Here is a 24,127-nt window from a genome sequence, read left to right on the forward strand (position 1 = left end):
TGGCTTATGTATGTATGCCTTTGGACATTTTGTCTTACCACGAGTCCCCCTCTCAGTAAGAAATTTTGATGATTGTTCAAAAGTGGAGCATACAATAACTGATTACAAAAGAAGAAAATATTTTATATATTTAATTTGAGCATTTAATTCATTATGCTTTCCATCTCAAATAAAAAACAACATAAATATGCTGCCAGAAAGTTAGCAAAGAATTTAAATAAATACAAAAAAGAATCATATCATAAACCTGTATTTATAAAACTGGAGCTCCTCTGAGCAACTCTCTTATAATCACATTTAAACTTGATGAATTGGTAACAAAATACAGAACAAAACTTATAGTCAGACTAATTTAATTTAAACACCTGAGCTGCTTTGATAAGCTCTGATAGCTTAGTGTGAAAAACAGCTGATCCCAGGCTGTTCTCTAGTCTGTTCCTCTCCTTGGTTTGGATGTTTGTCAAAGCTGAAGGTGAACTCAAAAAGTAAGAAAAACTTACTTGTTGGTTGCTTGTTTATTTTTTCACAAATCCAGACAGATCACAGTCCTATTTTATTTTACTACCTAAGAAAAAAATATTTTCCTCTACACCTTGCAATGCACTCACGGAACACTAGGGGTACACATACCCCTGGTTGGGCATCGCTGCTTTATGAGTTGGCTCTAAAATGATATTGCAGCTGCAATAATAAAGCATGAGGGGCTCTAAAATCCTCTGGAAAAAGGTTATATTGACTAGACTTAGTAAAAGTCAATAGACAAACACCAGCGACTGTCAGGGAATCCAAACCATGTGACTAACTGGATGTGCTCTCTTTCATCCTCTGACATGGGAGCTGTTTCAAGGTTGTCTGCTTCGCTCTGTGTTTCCTGTGGAGCTGGTTTACAGTTGCTTATTTCTCTGTCTGCTTCTGTGTCTTTGAACCCCAGACGGACTCGGTAGATGTGCCACTCACACTGAGCCTAGTTTTGCTGGAGGTTTCTTACTGTTAAAACTGACTTTTTCCTCTCCACTATCGCTACAAGCATGCTTGCTGTGAGGGATTGCCTTCGAGTCAATGAGTCCATGCAATCAACTGGTTTTCCTTAGATAGAAGACTTTGTATGATCTGGTTGAACTGTAAAGTGCCTCATGAAGAGTGTTGTGAATTGGCCCTATATAAATAAACTGAATTCATAATTCAAAAATTTGAAATATATTTTCATTTGAAAATAATCAACAGTCTCATTTTATTATTATTATTTTTTTAACTGAGATGTCCTTTTCAAAACATTCAGAATCCAAAATACCTATGACTTCACTGAGATGTCCTTTTCCAAACATTCAGAATCCAAAATACCTATGACTTCACTTTTTTCCTTTTACAAAAGTTCCAGAGGTAAATTCATCTCTGCTTCTTTTTTCTACCTAATATTTTCATTCCTTTAAACCTTCCAATAAAATGCTTATTGTTGTTTTCATGCGCAATTATATTCCGGATTTTATTCCAGGTGATGAGCATACAGTTACATAAAATCATGTATAAATAAATCATTTTAAAATGTGATCTAACAAGGTTTTCTAAGTGCGACAGCAGCGCTAAGATGAACTGAGAGATAAGCAGAACCCTGAGGATCACAGACAGGAAAATCAGAAATTATTCCAAACATCAAAAAGGAAATAATGAAGGAAAATTTATTTACTCTTTAACCAAATATCTAAAACTAATATTACAAAGGCGTCCATGTTCGAAATATTTTTGTTTTCATAATAATCTTGTATTTGCTCCGTTACGTCATCGTGTATGTAAGTGCGTAGTGACGCAGGGTTAGCTGTTTTCCCTCCTCTAACGGGGCGAAGCTTTTTGGCTGAGTTCATGTTCAGAAGCACCAAGTTGTGACGGTGAGCTCCACAGGGTCCATATCTTCATCTCTCTAGGTGGAGGTCCGGTTAACGGACCGAACACTCTCTTCGAAACCCGTAAAGGTAAACATTAGCTCAACTTCTCGCTCCTGTTTTCCACATTTAACCTCTCCTGTATTGCTAACGAAGTTAGCTCTGAGCTAGCAGAAGTTAGCATAGCGCCTTCAGTTAAAAAATGCTATGCAGCTTCAATAAAGCCCCCACTGTGACGTTGCTATGGCTAAAGCATTTATTATCTACCGTATTGATAACTGGTTATTTTAACGCTTCTCAACTTAACTCCGCTAGATGTGTATAGCAGTAGCGGAAATAACAAACGTGTTTATTAGCTTTAGCTACATTAGCCTTGGAGGGATCGGTCTCACTCTGTGGAAACTAGCTCACTAATTTGAAAAAGAGTTTGGAGCCATCTGCTGTTAAAATGTGAAGGGTTGTTTCGGCTTCAAGCAGCGGGCTGAAGCTGCTGAGTTGGCCGGGATAGATGCACATGGAGCTGGATCAACAAACGGCCCATTAGGCTAACCTCAGTCAGCCCCGGAGAAACGTCATTAACCCTGATAGACCCCACGGCGCCTCCGGATGAAGTTAGAAAAACGTTATTTTTATATAAATGTCTATATACGTTTTCTGGTATCTGCTTTAAGGCTTCGTTTTAAACATGAACTTCTATATTCTTGCAGTAATTTTGGGATGAAGCGCGACTGTTTACACAGTTGTTTCACTAACATAAAACAAGATTTAAATGAAATCGTATTGCTGTTTGACAAAAATACTGGGTTCCTAACAGGTCTGGTTAAATCTAGAAAGAAGCCAGGATGAAGGCCTGGCCTACAGGAATGTTATTTTTGTCTAACAGGCTGATTTCTGATCAGCTGCTGGTTACAGCATGTCTCCAATATTTTATTAAGGTCATAAGGAAATCATATTTGAATGTCAAATCATTCTGGCTTAAACGTGTATATAAATGTACACTTTATCAGATGATACAAAATTTAGAATATTTCAAAATCCTGCCTTAAATTCTATTTTTTTCTTTTCTATTATCTTGTGCAGGCCAGTTACTTATATGTCAGCCTGTACACCTAAAAGTGGCCAATCATATATCCATGGTCACGGGGATGGACGTCTGTGTCTTCGGCAGGCGTAGAGCTAACAGAACTGGCAGTGTTGCGAGGCGAGGGCTCAAACATGTACGGCTGTAAGCCTTCTACACCAAACCAAGCTTCTGCCGCCCTGCATCCTCTTCCACAACATCTTCATCCCCGCTTTCTTCCTTTAAATAAAAAATGTATGACAGAGGAGACTCATCCACGACCTGCAACACTAAACTCTCATCCTCTAGCATGTTTCCGCTGTCCATAGCGTTCCTTGACAGTGTCGTTGCTAAGTCACCAATTTAGTGTGACTTGGTCCTAATGGAATTTCCCATTGGGGACCTACTAGCAATAAGTTGCTAACTGGTTAGCAAGAGGCTTCCGATTAACCGGCCACAATCAAACTTGCTTTTGAACTTTCCACCACAACAATGCCGCCCCCTTGATAAATGACCAACCACATTCACTTTATTTACTCGTGTAAAGTCGTGCACCACTCTGGAGAATTCGGAAATGCGACGTTTGGAACAGCCATTTCCCTACGACTTTAAGATTAGGAAACTGAACCAACTGAAGTCAGACCTTGGCGAAAAAAGGCTTTGCAAGATTGTCAGTAATGAAAACTCAATGTTCTAGATCTTCTTGACTGGACTTATTATTTCTGAAGACTTCTAGGTTTATTTTATTTCTGTGAGCTCTCTAACATCAGGCTCTTTTTTATGAAGATGTTCTGTGAATAGAAATGTTAGTTGATCATAATTGATGGAGATAACTTTTTGAAGCTGTTTGTCTCTCCACAGGAGATCTATGAGGTTCTGTTGACCCATCAGGATGTTCAACAGTTCATTTAACACTCCCTTCGGCGGGACGACAGGGGGCTTCGGCACCACGTCAACCTTCGGTCAGCAAAGTGAGTTGGTTTTCTCATAGTATGTGTGTCTCTGTGAACATTTAATGAACATTTAGTGAGATTTTTTTTTCCTTTGGCTGCAGATCAGGCTAATTATTAGATTTTCGGTGCTATCGTTACTGTCAGACCAGCAGCTCTAAGACCTACCAGGGGTTGCCAGATCATTAGTGGTACCTGTTTATCTGGCTGTAGTATGGCTACATGGTGCCTGTTTTTAAAGCAAACGTGTCACTTTTGACCCAAATATTAGCACAATCTGAGACATTTTTTAGCTCCATCTTCATCGCCTGCTGCGTGTCGATGTTCCTTCTGTGCTGCTCTGTGACATCAGAGGGTCGATTTGTCTCTGAATGGGTCATGTGACCCAGAGCACCACTTTGCATCAGTCTGAGCTCCCCTTAAACACCAGAGCTAACTAAGCAAACAGCTGTTGGTTCTGACCTTGTGCTGATCAGACATGTTTCTGGTTCTCTGATGGAGGATTTCATCCTGAGGAGAATGTTTCCTCGTTTTTACCTGGAACTCCAGGACTGCTGGTCCAAACTGGTCTGATACCAATTTATTTTACTTCAGTTACAAACAAACACTAATCAAACAGAGCTTGGCTCGAATGAAAAATACAAATAAACTTTAAGGCAAAGAGCACAAAACTAAGGTCGATTTTTTTTTTTTTTTTTTTTTTTTTTTTTTTTTTTTTATATTCAGGTATTAACATTGGACTGCATGTCCACAAAGAACACATCACAATTTGGGAAGGACCCAAAAAACTTCGACCAGTGTATGAAAAGTTTACCCAACAGGAGCAATAAGTTTTATAATTAAACTTTAATTTAATTATAACATCTTTAAAGTACAGAGAAATTTAGAGTGTTCATTTAGAGCCAGTTTCAGTTTACCTGCAAGTTACGGCACCAGCTCCCCCTAGTGGCTAAAAGCTAGTGTTGCATTAAAACTGTAACGAATATAGAAAGGGTGATTTAAAATTCAAATGTCATAATTTGCACTGTTTACTGTGAATAACAAAGTATTTATATTTTCTTTTCATTCTAAAGCTGTGATTGTAACAGAGGAGAAAACACAAATATCAACTTTGAAAAAAATATATTGATATCGATAATGAAACAGGGCCCTAGAGAAATAAAGTGTTGTGAGAAAGTATTGAACTGCAACTTATGATTATTTTGAAAACGTATTAATCTGTCAATTATTTTTCAGTTAATCAATTTATCAGATAGCAAAAGGTTCCTTAAAGAAGAATTTTTACTAAATTAAACCAGGTAAAATTAAAACGATTCAACTCAAGGAGATCTGGATAGAGCATTTTGACAGACAAAAAAGCTTTATCTTAAATGCAAAATTACAATTTTGGTTTGACCGTTTCTTAAGGGTTGGTTGATCTGTTATCTAAAGGCATATTTTACAGTCTTTAAAATCCAGGAAACAAACTATTACTATTATTTAATAATAATTATTATTAATTGTCAATATATTTGACAATTATTACAGTAATCAATTATCACAATTAATCTGATTGTTTCAGCACTAAAAAAGTTTTTGACTAAACTGACAGTAGCTGCATTTAATTATATATCATAATTTAAGGCTGTTTATTTTCTTATGCATTTAAAAAAAAATAGTTTGAGGCTTTTTCAAATTAATCAAGATTTCACGTCAAGCTTCTCATCAGCGTGATTCTATTTACACCATAAATGTCCTTTACAGTTAGTTAAAAGCATTTTAATTGGTAGGAATTAGAGGTGATGCTGAACATTTGGTACGGCCCTGCTGGTTGTCTTCAGAGCTGAACCAAGCCAGCACAGCCCAGATCTATCATCAGGTCTTCATTTCCTTTATTTGTAACCAGACACAGGTTTTGGGACGACGGGAGGTTTTGGAACGTCTGCGTTTGGGGCGACCACCAACACCGGCGGACTGTTTGGCTCCACGCAGAACAAACCCGGTTTGTTAGCCCAACTTCGTCCTGTTTCGGTTCTGATCCGCAGACAAATTTTGAGTTTAAAAAGAAAACTTATGAGCCATTTCATGTTGTTGTTTCTGTTCTGTGGTTCTTCCGACCAGGCGGCTTATTTGGATCCAGCACCTTCAGCCAGCCGGCCACCTCCTCCACCAGCACTGGTTTTGGCTTTGGTGCCGCCAGCGGAACGTCCACCAGCCTGTTTGGAAACACAGCAACCAACACCGGTGGCGGGCTTTTCTCCCAGCAGAACAATGCATTCGGCGCCAACAAACCAAATTCTTTTGGAAGTGAGTCCAGAACCGTCACCTTCCGAGCCTCCAGCGCCATGAGCCAGGAGCTAATGTTGACCCTAAACTCTGCTTCCTGTGCTGTCCTCCAGGCTTTGGGACCAGTACCAGCAGTGGTGGCCTGTTTGGGTCGACCAACACCACCACCAACCCTTTCGGTGGTACCGCCCTGTTTGGAGGCTCTGGCTTTTCAGCCAATCAGCAGCCAGGGACAACAGTGAAATTCGCTGTGAGTGTTTAGGAGGAAGCTGCTCTGAGAGCGGGATGTGTTCTGATCCGACGGCATGTTTAACCAGAATTCTGCTCCCTCCTCAGCCTCCAACAGGAAGTGACACCATGGTCAAAGCTGGTGTGACCACAAGCATAAACACCAAACATCAGTGCATCACAGCCATGAAGGAGTACGAGAACAAGTCTCTGGAGGTGAGTTTGATTGGCCGACTTGAAGGTGGAGGAGCTCAATGGGCCTCGATCAGTCTGAAAGCCTGGGCGCCCAATTTCAGAACCTGACAGACTCTGTGTCCAATGTCTGCCCTAATGACTATATAGTGGTTACGCCATTTTAGATCAGTGTCCCAACATCTAGTGGATGAAAAAGTAATGGACTCGAAATTTCCCACAATACCCCATGAAAAGAAGTGATCATCCATGGTCACTAGACGTGCAGATATATCCCGGAATGCTCTGTGCGGAGAGCTTTCCTCGCAAAGCATTATGGGATTTGCTATCACAGCGGCCTGCTGTCGCCACCCAATAACGTCAACAAATAACAAAGATGGCACAGGCAGAGCGCGTTAGAGGCAGTGTTACGTGACCAACGGGGAGAGAAAAGTAGTTGACTTATTGTTTGGACAGATGATCACTTGAGTTCACTACAAACTCCACTATATAGTCATAACAATAAATTAACTTTATTGATCTCACATTGGAGAAATTTTCCTCTACATTTAACCCATCCCCTTGGGGAGTATTGGGCTGCCATTGTGCGGCGCCTAGGTAGGAGTTTGTTAAGAGTCTTGCTCAGAGACCAGAGTGGCAACAGTGGGAGTGGGAATCAAACTCAGAACCTCAGGATTCCAAGCTCTATGCCCTACCCACTAGGCCTCCACTCCCCAAGGTGGTTCCCGCTCTATATAGAGATCAAAGGATCTTTGAGTTAGGACAGACGTTCAAACACAGTCCTCTGTAGAGGAAGTTCAGGCGCTGGAGGATCTGGGAATAAACTGCTTTCAGCTGAGGTCATCATCAGCATGAGCTTCTAGATATTAAGTGACCTGCTGGATGTGGTTCCCATTGATGACCACCGGGTGGCATCTTCCAGCTGATCAAAGGGTGGTGAGCAGGATTTCATGTTTCTGCTTAGTGATTTTGGGAAAACTTGAGTGACCATCTTTGGTTCCTGAGTAATATTTTATCGACTTGGATTCATCTTAGTCCGTCCAACCAGAACCTGTTGGACAGAAATTTAGAAGTGACCCAGGAGACGTGCCTTATGCTCCTTCCCAGCACAAGGCGGTAAGGTGCGGTGGGTAGATCAGTCTTCATATTATCATATCTCTGCAGGAACTGAGGCTGGAGGACTACCAGGCGGGCAGGAAGGGCCCCACAAACCCGATGGCCCCGGGGACGGGCGGCCTGTTTGGTGGAGCCACACCCACTTCCAGCGCCTCAACGGGACTGTTCGGTGCCTCGGCCTCAAACACCAACTTTAACTTTGGGGCAAACAAGTCCACATTTGGTGCCAGTAAGTTCTCATCCGGGTTAAAGGGGTTCAGAAATCAGGAATGTTTCATGTTGAAGATGTGTGACGGTTCTGGTTCTGTGCTCCGGCAGCTACAGGCTCCTTCGGAACCAACGCAGGGAATCTGTTTGCACAGCCCAACCAGCAGGCGGCCGGCAGTCTCTTCAAGCCCTTTGGAGCAACCACCACCACCCAGAGTGCCGGCTTCAACTTCGCCAACACCAACACAATAGGCCAGCCCAACACCAGCAGCATGGTGAGAGGTTCTATTGGGGCCACACTCCCCTTCAGGTCCAGGGGGAAATGGTCCCTCTTTCCTGTTTTTATTTGGATTTTTATGTCTCCTCAGGGTTTGTTTGGAAGCACGGCGGCTTCTCAACCCGGCGGCCTGTTCGGAAACACCCAGACCAGCACCACCACTGGGTTTGGAACGGGAACCGGGCTTTTTGCACAACCAAACGCTGGCTTTGGAAACGTCGGCACACAGGTAGAAATCAGAGCTTCTATTTTTTACTGTTGCAGCGATTTTCTTCAAACTCTGAACATTTGGGTCAGAGGCTCTGCTGAAGTTACGGTCCCGAATAAGAACCTGAATCCTTTCCTGGCCTATGAGGCCATCAGGGTCCAGAAGCGGTTCCTTTAACTCATCCTGTTGGTTCTGCTGCCCCAGTAAACCCAGCGGTTCTGTCTGTCCTTTTCCAGCCCAGTTTGTTCGGGAACAAAGCCTCTGGCTTTGGAACCACGACAACAAATGCTCAGTCTTTTGGCACCGGTACTCTCTTTGGGAACAAGCCCGCCCTGACTCTGGGAACCGGAACCAACACCTCCAACTTCGGTAAGCCTGGATGGTTCTGCTGGTCCGGTCTCGTCGTGGGCTTGTTTTTTGCATAAATGTTTGTCTCTGGTCTTTAGGGTTTGGTACCAACCAAGCTGGAGGAGGACTCTTTGGGAACAAGACGGCCACTGGTGGACTCGGCGCTGGGCTTGGAACCGGCTTTGGGACAGGTAATGCTGGATTAAGTAGAAAGTGTTCATTTTTCATGGTTAAACATGTTAGAACTTTTATTAGAACCCAAATATTTTAACTAGAACACATTAAAGCTTCTGAATATATTGGTTCGGAACGACCCGTCAGAATGTTCCAGAACTGTAATTAAATCTGGCGGCTGATCAGAACAGCAACCCATTTCTAAGCCTCAAACTGGCCTCTCTGTCATCAGTTGGTACCGGAACCACTCTGTTTGGAAACAACCAGAACAAACTGGGCACCACGCTGGGAACCATGGGAGCGTTTGGAACCACAGGCTTCAACAGCGGAGGAACGGGTCTGGGCTTTGGGGCACCACAGCAGCCCGTTGGTGAGTTGTTGGTACTTGTTCCTTCAGGACCATGAGTCATTCAAACGTCTTCCGACCCGCTGCCGTTAAGTGTTCTGACCAGGCAGCATTTTGCGCTTCCCCTTTTCAGCGCTGACCGACCCGAACGCCAACGCCGCCCAGCAGGCCATGCTGCAGCAACAGCTCAACGTTCTGGCCTACTCTCCGTACGGCGACTCGCCGCTCTTCAGGAACCCGCTGTCTGATCCGAAGAAGAAGGAGGAGGTGAGCTGACCCGCCGTTGGTTCTGGTTACCGTCATCCAAAGAAAAGGATCATAACCTGGAACTGTAGGTCTTCAGGAAGGACCAGAACCTTTGTTCTGAATAGTTTTTCTTTTTTTATTATCATGTTCTGTCAGCGTCTGAAGCCGACCAATCCAACGGCCCAGAAGGCTCTGACCACGCCCACCCACTACAAGCTCACCCCCCGACCTGCCACCAAGGTTCGGCCCAAAGCGCTCACGTCCTCCGGCGCCTCCAAGTCACAGCTGTTTGACGGTCTGGATGACGACGAGCCGTCGCTCACCAACGGAGCTTTCGTCCCCAGGTACTGCCTCATCGCCATGGTAATGGATTTAAACCATGTCTGATGGACTGGATAAGGCAGATTCTGCCACGGTTCTGTTCAGGTGGAACATCTGCTCCTGATCTCCTCTGATCCGTTTGAACCGGTCCAAATGTGTGACCCGTTTTGACCGGTGCCTCATGCCACCTGGTTGTTTTTCTCTACAGGAAGAGCATCAAGAAGCTGGTTCTGAAGAACCTAAACAGCAGTCAGTACAGCAACAGCAGCCTGAACAAGGAGAACGATGACCTGGCCTCGCCATCGGACTACCCCCAGAACGGACACAGGTACCATTTGTGGGCCGAAACCTGCTGAGGCAGAACCAAAACCCACCTGAGCCAGTTTCTCGGTAGAAACTAGCTCAGATCTTTTTTGTGTGTGGAAAAAGATCAGTTTTCTTACAACTTGAATGGTTCTATTTGTTGTTTCAGCCAAGTAGAGGAGGAGGACATTCGGGAGGTTCCAGGTGTGAGCAACCGGACCGACGATGACCCAGAAGTCACCCAGTTCTATGTGAACCCCATCGCCAAACCCATCCCACAGGGCCGGGTCCAGAGCAGCCTGCAGGACACCATCAGTGACCTGAACATGCACAAGCAGCCGAGGAACGGCCTGGAGGTCAGCAGCCCACTTACCAGAACAGGAGATCCAATAGAAACCAGCTTCTCTGGGAGGTTCTAGTTATTGTATCAGATCAAGGACCTCAGAACAGAACCTGTTAATTATCAGACCCACTTCTTCCTCAGAGGTTCTGGCGTCGTTGGTTTCATTCTGCTGCCGATTGGTTAGTTAGGATCTGTGAGCAAACCCAGAACATGGAGGAAAGTTTCCAGATTTGAAAGATAAATCAATTCATTTTATTTTATTATAGCTTCTATGCACAATACATCATCTCAAGGCACTTTACAGAGGCAATTCAACCAGATCCTACAGGCAAATCATTTCAAAGTTTTCTATTTAAGGAAACCAGCTGATTGCATTAGCTCATTGATTCAAAAGCAATCCCTCAATCAAAGCATGCTTGTAGCGACAGTGGAGAGGAAAAAACTCCCTTTTAACTGGAAGAAACCTCCAGCAGAACCAGGCTTAGTGTGAGCGGCCATCTGCCGAGGCCGACTGGGGTTCAAGGAGACAGAAGCAGAGATACAAAAGGCATTAAACCAGCACCATAGGCAGCCCCGACCAGGAAACACACAGACGAGCTCCAAGCCAGCTCCCATGTCTGGATGAAGAGAGCACATCCAGTTAGTGACAGTAGGGGAAACATTCTTTAATTTTTCAGCCATGATCTCCTTTATCTTCAACTACATGGAAGAAAATGTGACGTTTGCTATGAAGATCCAGAGCATCTAGCTGTGCCTTTTTCTAATTCCTTTAGGGAAAAAAAAAATCTTTTCACTGTTCAGCATAGAAATATAGAGGAAGACGAGCAGAACAGATACCGTTTAAAACATTAGGAGCTTTGATGGTAGGAAGTTGGTCCACGAACCTGCTGTAGGTTTGCAAACTGATGGAGCGTTATCCTGTTTAAATGTGAAGAGAATTGGTTCTGTCCGGTGCAAACCAAAGCAGCAAATTGACCCCTTCTTCTTTTTTACTCTCAGCTGAGCAGTGATGATGTGTCAGCGTCCTTCGGGGAGGATTCTCTGCAGGAGGAAGTGGAGGAGGAGCAGCAGCAGGAGCCTAAGCAGTCTCCTCATCCTGCAGGTCAGAACCGTCTGTCTGGTTGAACCCGTGAATCAGTCTGTATTTGGTGTGAGAATGAACAGACTGACACAGCTGCATGGCTGCACAGATGTTCTGATTTCAGCTGAACTAAAAGCGTTGGTTCTGTTTGCAGGCATCGTTCTGAACAAAATGGGTTACTACACCATCCCCTCCCTGGACGATCTGGCCGAGATGGTGGATGAAAATGGAGAGTGTGTGGTGGAGAACTTCACCATCGGCAGGAAAGGTAAGTCTTTGTGTCTGAAAACCTCCCAGCATGAATGTGATTGGATGGCTGTCTGAGAGCTCTCTGCTGATTGGTCCTCACAGGTTATGGCTCGATCTTCTTCCCCGGCGAGGTGAACCTGACTGGACTCAACCTGGATGAGATCGTCCACTTCAGACGCAAAGAGGTCATCGTCTACCCGGACGACAAGAACAAGCCGCCGGAGGGGGAGGGGCTTAACAGGTGAAGTGACCACCCTGTTAAAACTAGCCCGCTGAAACCGATCTATGCCAAGTTTGGACCGAGCTTGCATCAGTTATCCGCGCCGAGTTTGGTTCTTACGACCATTTACTCATCGCGCTAGCATGGTTCCTCACCTCCTATCGGCGGTCCATGATACTACAGCTCTCAAGGCAGGAATTACACAAATAAAAATGGTGGCGCCCATAACATTCAGGAGCCATCATCCCAGGTTGGCCTTTCTTAGCTCTTTTGATTTAATTTATTCTTAATAGGCTGAGAAGAAGTTTGTGTTGTGAACAGGTGAGGAGATCTGTGATTGGCAAAGCCGGACACTCTGGAAAACCCTCAAAATGAGTCAGTTGAATGTAAACCGATGTGGCGATCTGCTCATGTGCTCCTTATCAGAGAACCGAGCCACAAGTGAAGTGTGCCGAGCCCTACTTTTGAACTATTACTAGATTTATCGCGCTTCCATTTTGTCGGCACAGTCCAGTTCAGCTGCATTCTGTTTACACTAAACGGTTATCTTGTTCACCGTATTCTGACTATTTTGGGCATGGTTTCAAAAGGTTAATGTAAATGGGGCATTTGACAATCTGGACATCAGCTAATGAAATGCTAATAAAATAATGTTCTGTTATCTTATGCAGGCCAGTTAGTTATACGTCAGCCTGAACAACTAAATTCGGCCAATCATATATCAACGGTCATCTGTCATTCAAATTTTTTTCAGCTATGGCATCTTTATTCATATGTCGAAGCTAATATACGCAACGGTTGAAATAAGAATCATTTCCTTTCCCATTGAGTTGCGTCCCAGTGTTCACGGGGATGGACGTCTGTGTCTTCAGCAGGCGTAGAGCTAACAGAACTGGCAGCGTTGCGAGGCAAGGGCTCAGACATGTACGGCTGGAAGCCTTCTACACCAAACCAAGCATCTGGCGTCCTCTTGCACAACATCTTTGTCTCCACTTTCCTCCTTTAAATAAAAAATGTATGACAGAAGAGACTCATCCACGACCTCCGACACAAAACTCTCCTCCTCTTGCATGTTTCCTCTGTCCATAGCGTTCCTTGACAGTGTCGTTTCTAAGTCATAAAATTTAGTGCTACTTGAACCCAATGGAATTTCCCATTGGGAACCTACTAGCACCAAGTTGCTAATTGGTTAGCAAGAGGCTTCCGATAATCTAAGCACAACCAAACTTGCTTGCAAACATTCCGCCACAACAATCCTGCCCTCTTATTAAATGACCAATCGCATCCATATTATTCACTCAGGTAAAGTTGGGCACCACTCGGGAGAATTCGGAAATGCAACGGTTGGAACAGCCGCTTCCCTATGACATAAAGCTCCAGAACATCATCTTCTGTCCGGCCAAAATGGTTCCGGGTTAATAAAACTAGTTCTTGTTTAGAGATGTTAAACCTGGCGAAGTTGGACCTAAATGGAGACGAGCGTCTCATCAGGCCCGATGGTTCTGTTCTATATCTGGTTTACCTCTGATTTGTTTTACGGTTCTGAGTGTTCTGGTTCTGTGTGCAGACGGGCCGAGGTGACTCTGGACGGTGTCTGGCCAAACGATAAGACGACCTGTGCTCAGATCCGCAGCCCAGAGCGTCTGACCGACATGAACTACGAAGGGCGGCTGGAGAAGGCCTCCAGGAGGCAGGGAGCCCGCTTCCTGGAGTACCGGCCAGAGACCGGCTCCTGGGTCTTTGAGGTGAGTCCAGGATTGGATCTTGGTTCTGTTGAACAAGAAACCTGAGCTCTGTAGTGTTCTGACTCTGACCCCTCTCTCCTTTTCAGGTCACCCATTTCTCCAAATATGGACTTCAGGACTCCGACGAAGACGACGACGTCCCGCCTAAAACTGACCCCAAGAAGCTGAAGACGATGATGTCACTGCCTGCCTCCAGGCTGAAGCAGCTGCTTCCTCCATCTCAGCAGCAGGTGGCGCCACAGGCTCAGGTAGAGCCTCATCCTCGCTGACAGCCACATCCTTTCCACTGATGAAGAGCAGCGGCTCCAGTTCTGATCCAGACCCAGTCTGGCCCTGCTTTAGCTTCTATTGTTACATTTCTGGTTGTATCCTAGTTACGGGAAACCAGCCTGAACTGGTCTCTGATGGGCTGGAGCATCTCTCTGTTCTGGTTCTGTTTAGTCTCAGATTTAAGGAGGAAAACGTTAAAGTCGGATCAGAGATTCTTCTGTTGCTCCTCTTCCTCCTCCAGATTTAACTTGTTCTTGGGTTTCTAGCCCAGATTTATGAACCCGCTTTCATAGAACTGGTTTATCTGCTGGTTCTGAGCTTTTTGTCTACGTTAGATGATGAAGAACTGCAGGTTCTGATCGGATATAAAGTTCTGTAGTCAGAAGTTCAGTCGATTTTAATCTGGTCCAAACCAGAAGGATGTGGTGGTGGTTCTGACTGACCCATTCTAACTCTGCATCGTTACCCATTAGTAGTGCTGGGTACCGAACTTCGGTACTTTTATGGTACCGACCGAAATGCTTCGGTTCTACAGAGTATCGAAACATGCATTGTCTTTCGGTACCAAGTTTCGGTGATTGGCTGTAACACTTAACATGATTGCGTCATCCAGGAAAAATACACAGGTGGTCACGCCTACAGCCAGGGTTCATGTGTATCTTTTGTGAACTGGTTGCAGCGTCGAGGAACCCCTTTAAAATGCCCCCCAGGTCAAAAGTGCGGCTTCACTTTATTAAGACTGATGCCAATAGTGCGCAATGCAATACATCGTGCACGGAAATAATTTAAGAGCAGAAAGTCGCTCGGTGTTTGACTGCAAGAAGAGCGGACCGCAGCCAGCGCGACCATCCTCCTCTCAGCAGCCCGTGGGCAGAGCAAAGACAGAGCGGAGTGAATAATGCGAGACACTCATGGAGAATGCTGCTTTCAAACTGAACGCAGCAAGAGCAGCAAAATCACGTCTGCTGCTTCTTTTTTGCTGCTTGTACCAGCTTCTGACGCGCAGCTGAATAAGCTTTGCTGCTCTGGCTGCGCGGTAGAAAAGTGGCTCTGACGCGCGTGGGGCGGAGCATCTCTATCCTTTATTTGCCTTGCAGCTATATTTGCTGCGATCAGTGGGAATAAAGTAGTTTTATTATGTTTTTAAGTGGGAAAATCCACCTGAAAACTTAATCAGTGCAGTCAGTTCATCCTGCCTTCCAATATTTCTGTCGGAGCCACTCAGACCCCCACATACCAGCGGAGCGCTGTCAGTAGGATCCCATTCAACGGGCTTGTTTGTCAGACATGGTAATTTTTCTAAAGGAAAACTGCTAAGTAAAAAGGTCCTCACAATGTAACAGTGAATATTAGACACTGAATTTCTTTTTTTATGTAAGAGGAAAAATGTAAATGGAAAAACAGAGCTTAAAATAAAACTCAAGATTTGTACTTTTTTATGTTGTGTAATTTTCTTTTTTTTCGAATTGATATTATAAAACTGGTATCGAAAAAAGTATCGTTCAGGAACCGGTATCGAAGTGAAGGTATCGGTATCGGTACCGGAACCGAAAATTTTTGAACAATACCCAGCCCTACCCATTAGTTTGTTTAAGAAATGATGAGGTTCTGGTTCCTTTACTAGAACGTGATGATGATCCACCAAACACAGCTTTGATGTTTCTGCTCTTTGAACTTCTGGGTTTTTATGCTTTTAATCATGTTTATGCAAAAATGAAATTATCTCTGGGGATCGTAGCAAAAACAGCCGATTGATCCACAGTGGGTGGTGTTCTGTGAGTTCCCATCAGAACCAGAGCTGTTCCACTGTCTATCTGCAGGAAACGCTTCTTGAACTTTAAAGATCTGATTATGGATGAAATGTTTTGACCCATTTGGGTTTTTGCTGATAAAATGTTTGATTTTTTTCTGTTTTAGTAAAATTTGTTTATGAAGATCCTTTTAGTTTGAGACTGATTTTATTTTGGGTTCTGGAAGGAACTGATGGATCTCTGAGCTCACAGCAGAACCAGGATGTTCTGTCTCACCCTCTGGACGCTCTCTCTCTGTCTTCAGTCCACCACTGTGGATCTGGCGAGCGGCATGGCGGAGCTGGACAGCGACATGGCCGACATCACGCAGAGCGTCCCGATGGAGAGCATCCTGGGAGCCGAAGACGGCGAGCTGCCGCTGGACGACACGGAGCTGAGCAAGCTGGGGGGGGAGGTTCTGGCGGACCATGAGCTGACTGGGTCCAGCCACATCCCCTCCTCTCTGGGCATCAACCCGCACACCCTGCAGGTAGAACCGCCGTCCAGAGGAAGAACTTTATCCGACCTCAAGGTTCTGCTTTAACAAAGAGCGGATTCCTTATGACCCCTAGAAACTCTGACCAGCATCATGGTACCAATGATCCAGTCTTGGTTCTGACTAAGCTTTTCACTGAGGTCTGATGCAGGAAGTCTGTATCGTTCTCAGGTGTTTGGTCCAGAAGGACCGGCTTCCTGCTCAGAACTGGTTCTGGTTCCTACATGTCAGACCTGCTTCCTGCAAGTAAACTGGGTCTTACTGAAACTGGGTTTCAGTAAGACCCAGTTTAGTAAGACTACCAGTTTGAGTAGAGAAGAACCCGAATCTCGGACAGTTTTCCTTTATTGCAGCCAATAAATCGGATCAGAACCTAATCGGGTCACTTCCTGTTCAGATCATGAAGGCGTCGCTCTTCACTGAGGAAGAGGAAGATGACATGTTCCAGAACAGAACCAGGGGGTCCACTGACACCTCGTCTCCTCGAGTCGTCCTGTCGGGACCTCTGGGTCGACCTCCAGGTACAGACCCCCAGAACCAGCACCGATGATGATGACGATGTTTGTGTCTAACTGATCTTCCTCCTCCTGCAGTCGGGGGCCTCCTTCAGGCCCGTTTCAGTACCTCTCAGCGTTTGGACTCCCCCCGGCCGTCGGCGCTGGCCGACCCTCCACGGCCCATGCAGTGGAAGAGTCCAGGCCCCGCCTCCTTCCTGCTGCCGCCCAGAGTTCCAGAACCAGCGATTCGAACAGTGGGAGTCCGCAGGCTGGGCGGCCCGGTCCCCCTCACAGAATCAGTCACTCAGGGCAAGGTCGGTTCTGATTATTGTAACATTTAACGACTTGTACCGCTGGAACCAGAACCAACGTGTCCTTCCTTTGCTGTCCTGCAGGGGGCGCTGTTGATGGACACAGGCCTCTTCGCCACCCGCTCATTCAGGGTGGGCTGGGGGCCCGGCTGGACCTTGGCCCACTGCGGTAGCCGGCTCAGCTCTCAGAACCAGCACCAAGAGGTCGGCTCCAAGATGGACTTCAGCTTCATGCCCAAACCGTCCAGGAACAAACCGTAAGCAGAACCTCTGAACCCGCAGCACAGGAAGGTTCTGTTCTGGTCCATCAGAGCCCTGAGGAGCTTTAGGAGAAGTTGGCTGCTAGTTGGAGAGGATCCCGCAGGATGTTAATAACAGAACCTTTACAGAACTTCAGAAGGAAACCCAGTCAGCCTGCGGAGTCAACAAAGAATTTAGTAATAAAACCTCAAAGCAAGCGGTTCCAGAACCGAAGAGAAAACGTGTTTTATTTTGGAATAAGGAAATGAGTCAGAGCCTGACATCTGGAGCTGGTTTGGTTCCTAGTTTAGGGATGAAGACTGAAAAGACGGGTCAGAGTCACAGTGGGCCCAGAGAAACCGGTGCCTCTCAGTGGACCTCAGTTCTGAATGATCCACAGAAAGATTCTTCGATTAAAACATAAAAACAAACAGCAGGTTGAGTTTAAGCGTCTTCATGAAGATAAAGAAGTTTGATGTTCTGATGGAGTTTAAAACCAGATCTTCTTTTCAACCCGATGCTTTAAAGGCTCCTGCAGGGCTCTGCTGGTTCCGCTCCTCCTGTGTAGGTACCAGATCTGCTCAGGCTCTGGGCATATCAGTGGTGTTAAGCTACATGATGTAAAACAATGTGGTTGCCCTGACAACAATAACATCATGCAGTGTCTGTGTGCAGAGTTGGGAGCATCTGTAGCGTTAGCGTGTCTAATGATCGATGAAGTTTTACCTGATCGATAACAAAACTGAAAAAATCTGTCAATGCTGAATAAATTAACTGCAAGACCGTAATATAAAGGGAAGAGCTGTGTAGCTCTGTGGCTAGCTGTGCTCGGTAGCTAATAGGTTAGCTGGTTTTAGCTCGGTCAGTTATTAAGCCACACTATTATCTTTGTGTCAACCGTTAGTTTTCTAATAACTGTTGTTTTGTTTAAAATCTCTATGAAATTCATTCATTAGGATTTTCTATTTTTCCTTCCCTTCCTCAGAGCTTAATAAAAATAATTTAGGATAAGCTGGGACTTTTTTCCTCACCTTGGCAAACGGCAGAGTTCATTCTGTCTTAGAGGGCAGTGCTTTCTTTCAAGACTGACAATGATTGTTTTCTACACTCGGCTACTTTAGATTACATGAAATGTAAAATAATATAGTAGGTAATGATATGTTAAGACTCCAAAAGAGATTTGATCCTTAAGAAACGGGTGCAATACAGTTTGTCCAAGTGGAGTTGCCATATGATGACATCATAAGAAGGGGCGGGCCCACGAGCAGATCTGGTTCCTACAGCGGACCTCGATCTGCTGGGATTCTGCATTGCTCCTCTACTGATTCATGTTCTTCAGAACCGATCTTCTGTCTGAATGTTTGTGTTCAGGCTCGCTGAGAGCCCCTTCAAGGTGGTTCTGGAGCAGCTGGTGGGACTGGAGCCTCTGCAGAGGAAGACCAGTGAGGAAGAGGAGGAGGAGGACAGCAATGCGGTGCTGCAGCGCCCCCTGGAGATCTGCCTGAAGAACAGCACCGTCAGCATCCCAGAGGGAGGCGCCTGTCCTCTGGTGGAGCCTCAGAGCGGCGTGGCGGCGCTGCACGAGTATGCCGAGTGGATCACGGAGCTGAGGGAGCGGCGGGACGACGCAGAGCGTGAGTTTTAGACCCAACCTGGTGAAGGGCGGAGTCTGCTTTGACCTCAGAAATGAACGTCCTCCTCTGTCCCCCACAGCCGTCCTGGCTCACTGGGCCGAGGTCTGGACCCTGTGTGAGGCCCTGTGGGGCCGCCTGGGCCCCTCCCATCAGGACTCGGAACCAGAACCGCTGGGCGAATACGAGCAGCAGCTGCAGAGGCGGCGCGCCTTCTCCGCCTGGCTATCCCACGGCGCCTCCTGCAGGGTGGAGAAGGAGGTGGCGCTGGTTGGGAGGAGTCGTCACACAGAGGCAGTTTTCAGCTATCTGACAGGAAGCCGCATCAGCGAGGCGTGTCGGGTGGCCCAGAAGGAAGGTGAGCGGAACCAGGAGCTGAAAGTGGATGTTCTGAGGTTAGAGGAGATGATGGTGATGAAGACGAGCTGTCTGTCTGCAGGAGACCACCGGCTGGCGCTGCTGCTCTCTCAGGCCGTCGGCTCCCAGTTCTGCCGCGACCTGCTGGGCCTGCAGCTCGCCGACTGGAACCGGATGCAGACGGACCACTACATGACGGAGGACAGACTTCGGATCTTTGTCCTGCTGGCCGGGAAGGCTGTGAGTCTGCCGACTCGGTTTGTTTCTATGGTTCCCTGCTGGGCGACCCGTCCTCAGACTTTTTCCTGTCGCTGCAGGTGTGGCAGTCGTCTGAGTCGGCGGTGAACGTTTGCTCTGAGCTCGACTGGAAGCGCTGCCTGGCGCTGCACCTGTGGTACATGCTGCCTCCCACCGCCTCCGTGGCCGACGCCCTCGCTAAATATGAAGCCGCGTTCCAGGTGAGCCTCAGTCACCCTGCTCGCCGCTGCCGGGTCAGAACTTTCCTCACAAAGTTTGGTTCTTGTCCTGCAGGGCTCCACTGAGGCTGGCCGGTACGCCTGTGCCCCCCTGCCCCCCTACCAGGAGGCGGAGCTACCAGATGAGGAGGAGGAGGAGTCTGAGCGGCCGCTGTACGATCTGTGTTTCCACCTGCTGAAACTCTACAGCGACAGGTAAAAACACCAGAACCAGTTTTTATTCTGTGGTTCTGAAGCATCTAAAGATTCTAATGGGTCCAGTTAGCCGCTGAAGGAGCCAGAAAAGTTCTGAGACCTTAAAATGTTTCAAACAGCAGAGATTGATGAACAAATCGAGTTCTAAGTAGAGACGAACCAAATCCATACTATGATCCGACAATAACTGATTGTCTGGATCAGATATTGGAGAAATAGAAATCAGTTCTATGACAGCAGCTCTGGAGGTTTTATATCTATGTTTGTTAGTTTCTAATGCTAATGTGAAGCGTGATGCCTTCACTGACATGCTGACAGAAACCGCTCATTCTCTCAGCTGTAGCATTGGATATCATATCAGCTCATGGATCCGTAGTTGATTGGATCGCTGGTTCTAACGTTGTTCTGGATTGATCCGGTTCCCCTAATGTCCTGTTCTGATGGGGATCAAACATGTTAATCAGGTTTAATAATCAGAACATTTTTAGCTTGATGATGATCGGCATTAAGGTTTCAGATCTGTTTCCTCATGCAGACACTACAGCCTGCAGCCGCTGCTCGACCCGCTCACCGTCACCTGGCGACGCCTGGATTACCGCCTCAGCTGGCACCTGTGGGGCGTCCTGCAGGCGCTGAACTACAGCCACCTGAGCGTCTGTAGGCAAGGCCTGGTCCACGCCAGCTACGCCGCCCAGCTGGAGAGCGCCGGTCTCTGGCACATGGCCGTCTTCATCCTTCTGCACATCCCAGACCACAGGTAGGCGGGCATCGCCCATCACGGATCACAGCTCGGCTGTCCACATCAGGGTGCTGATCTTCCTGTTTCTCCTCAGCCAGCGAGAGCGAGCCGTCAGGGAGATGCTGACGCTACACTGCCCCCTACTGGAGACGGAGGAATCTGTCTGCAGGGAGCGCTTCCTGACGGAGCGGCTGCTCATCCCCGAGAGCTGGATCCACGAAGCCAAGGCCATCCGGGCCCACAGGGACGGAGACCGGCGCCAGCAGGCGCTGCACCTGTACCGGGCCGGATACTGGAACCAGTGCCACCGGCTGCTGATCCAGCACCTGGCCTCAGGTACCAGAGGGAGGGGGGGGGGGGTCAGGGATGCTTAGTAGGTCCGATCAGGTCAGAGGTTCTGTTCTGTAGGAGTTTGTTGAAATGGGTCTGAAAGGCGGCAGTGTTGCGGCTTAGACCAAGTAAAGGAGCACTGGAGAGAACTGGAGCAGAACCAAATCACAACGGGTCAAATTCGGTTTTATTCAAGATTTTTTTTATGACAAGGTGACGCGACAGGCCTTAATGTTCAATTTCTATTTTTCTGTGATATCTGATTTTTTTTCTATTTTTTGGGTTGCTGTCCACATTTCCAAATATGTGCAACTTGTATGTCATTTTCTGTGTAAACTTTATTCATACAACTCTAGTGTCCCGCATGCACAGTAGAGGACGCAATAACGTCAGCAAGCAAGTGTGCTCTGTGTTACAGAAGTAAACATGGATGTTAGAGCTGAAGCGCATCTAGCGATCTTTCCCAAACATAAAACTCAATCTTTTATAGATGGTTAAAAAAAATCGTTCTCCATGGTTGTTTTACTTCCCACTTCTGCGTAGCAAGATGCTGACTAGTGACCTTTGTTGAGGATTAATGACGTTCAGGTCGAATGAATGCGACCTGGTCGCATATGAAAAGATCATCTCCCTCTGGATTCAGGACCACATACCAAAGCAGTTTGGGTTACATTGGAGGAAATCAGATCTGTGTTTTTCTGACTGTCTTGAGAAGATCGGATACAGGTCGCATATTGGCAAAAAAAAAATCTGATCTTGGTCTCTTCAGGCTGCAGTGTGAATGTAGCCTAAGTTTCCGGCTGAAGCAGATTTTCTGAGTCTGATTTCACTGTGGCCTACTGCAGATTGCATCATCAACGACGACCACGACTACCTGCTGGAGTTCCTGGAAGGCCTGGCAGTACCTGAACACAGCGCCAGCATCCAGGACTGGGACACGGCAGGGAGAGTCTACCTGGACTACATCCGAGTCATCAAGTGTCTGCAGGACATCCAGCAGGTACGTTCACACATGGCTTCTGTTCTGGGTGGGACCTGATCCGGTTAGAGGATGGTTCGACAGAACCAGATTTCTGCTTAGAATGACCCGGATCCACATTTTAACATTAATCTGGTCTGAAGAGGTTTTGACTGCAGATGGTTCAGATGCAAACAGAAAAGATCTGGTTTAAATCCAGAACCATAATGATCCATGTGTGGAAGTGAACCAGGAAAACCAGCTGAGCTCCTGGGAGGTTTGGACCTCTCTCACTGAGGTTCTTTTTTCCCAGATGGAGAACACCGGATACGAGCTGGAGCGTCTCTATGCCGACGTGACGTCGCTCTGCAGCCGGATCGAGCTGCTGCCCTGCAGGACGGCCAAGGACCGCCTCGCCCAATCAGGTGACAGCTTCACACACTGAGAGGAGGGAACCAATCACAGCGCAGCTCTGATTCAATGTTCAATGATGGCAGCTTCTCTTTAGAATTAATCAGTTCTAAAAAAAAATTAAAATAAATGTTTGGATCATTGAAGGTTCTGGACGAAACAGTAAATTCTCTCTGAATTAGATGAAAGCTGCAGTAAGGTTCTGTAGAACTTTTTTTATACACATAATGTTTCATCTGAACTAAGCCCCGCCCCCTCTCCCTTCCCTACAGAAATGGCGAAACGTGTGGCGAACATACTACGGGTGGTGTTAAGCCTGCAGCAGGGTGACGGTGCCGCCGACCCGCTCAGCATCCCACTGGCTCAGTTGGCGCCGCACATCAGCCGCCTGCCGATGCCGGAGGACTACACCCTGGAGGAGCTGCGGGGCCTGACGCAGTCGTACCTGCGGCAGCTGGTCGTCAGCCAATGAGAGCGAAGGACTCTCTGAGAGACGCCAGAAAACAGAGGTTCTGATCGGTGGGTCCAACAGAACTGTCTGAGACTGAAAACCAGCTGTTGATTAATCCCCAGATTTAACGAGTAGACTGACTCCAACCAGAGTTTAACCCAGATGGACAGGTTCTGAGTCTGATCAGAACTTTTCGACTGATACGGGAGTTTTGCAAAGATCCGACGGGTTTCCTTCCTGGTTTTATCTGAAAGTTTCCTCCAAACGGGTCAGAACCAGAAATGTTTCTTTCTCATCATTTGTATGCTGACCTCAGCGACCCTCTCTGTTAGGTATCAAAGGATTATGGGTTTTGATCAGCTGTTGATATGTGAATAAGACGGATCTATAACAGAACCGGAACCGTCTGTTGTTCAGATTGGACTCTTGAAAACTGAACTCAGATGTTCTATTTTTTTAGGTTTTTCTGTTTGTTTTGGATAGAAATGAGAATTTAAACCTTGTTCTGATCCGATGATCCAGGTGAGGATTTTCTGCACAGTGACATCAGAACCATTAAGGGAGCGGCAGAGCTTTCTGTTTTCTTCACGCTTGCAGAACCAAGCTTCTTTAGAGTGTTGTTGTCATTTAACAGACTGGTGTACATGGATGGACCCGGGTCTGTGTGGAGTCCTGAGTGTCTGAGTGTGTGCGCATGTGTTTCTGTTGCTTATATTTTTAATAAAGTTGAATTGGAAATAAAAATCTGTTGGCTTCATTTTGTCTCACTTTGCATATGAGATACTGAATCATAAGTATGATTCAAGTTAATTTTTTCTATCGGAGATGTACCTTTTATACATGCCTACAAATGAGTAGGTATAATAGTCAAAATAACCAGAAGGTTGTATCCCGTATCGAAATCACCATGGCAACAGTTTGACAGAGAGACACCTCAACACTTGTTAGGGGATGAATTAAAAAATGTGCTGCTCCGTTGAGCTCAATTATTGCTTAAAGTTGTAGGAAAGTCGTATTAAAATTTTAAATAATTCTGGTTTAAACATGTATATAAATATACTCTCAGACTAGATTGGCCCAAAAGAGAGAGGGGAGACTCATCCACGACCTCCGACACTAAACTCTCCTCTTTCATGTTTCCTCTGTCCATAGCGTTCCTTGACAGTGTCGTTGCTAAGTCACCAAGTTAGTGCTAGTAGGTTCACAATTTAATTTCCCA

General features: G+C 46.3%; 1 protein-coding gene across 1 annotated transcript; it reads left to right on the forward strand.

Annotated features, from left to right (window-relative positions):
• The first annotated feature begins 1,804 nt into the window (after positions 1-1,804).
• nup98 (nucleoporin 98 and 96 precursor) lies at positions 1,805-23,663 on the forward strand. The gene is made up of 35 exons (XM_038281559.1): positions 1,805-1,967; positions 3,799-3,908; positions 5,773-5,868; positions 5,988-6,173; positions 6,266-6,402; positions 6,489-6,596; positions 7,737-7,917; positions 8,007-8,170; positions 8,264-8,401; positions 8,617-8,749; positions 8,827-8,919; positions 9,135-9,272; positions 9,382-9,515; positions 9,651-9,838; positions 10,024-10,143; positions 10,288-10,474; positions 11,461-11,563; positions 11,697-11,810; positions 11,894-12,032; positions 13,579-13,756; positions 13,843-14,004; positions 16,082-16,306; positions 16,710-16,833; positions 16,906-17,123; positions 17,205-17,377; positions 18,732-18,994; positions 19,074-19,349; positions 19,431-19,588; positions 19,666-19,806; positions 19,880-20,019; positions 20,555-20,776; positions 20,853-21,094; positions 21,934-22,088; positions 22,360-22,471; positions 22,730-23,663. The coding sequence occupies exons 2-35, from the start codon at positions 3,830-3,832 to the stop codon at positions 22,927-22,929; spliced, it is 5,427 nt and encodes a 1,808-aa protein (XP_038137487.1). The 5' UTR covers positions 1,805-1,967; positions 3,799-3,829; the 3' UTR covers positions 22,930-23,663.
• Positions 23,664-24,127: the final 464 nt, after the last annotated feature.

The sequence above is a fragment of the Cyprinodon tularosa genome, unplaced genomic scaffold, assembly GCF_016077235.1.
Source record: "Cyprinodon tularosa strain WSP-4 unplaced genomic scaffold, ASM1607723v1 ctg172, whole genome shotgun sequence".
NCBI classification, from domain to species: domain Eukaryota; kingdom Metazoa; phylum Chordata; class Actinopteri; order Cyprinodontiformes; family Cyprinodontidae; genus Cyprinodon; species Cyprinodon tularosa.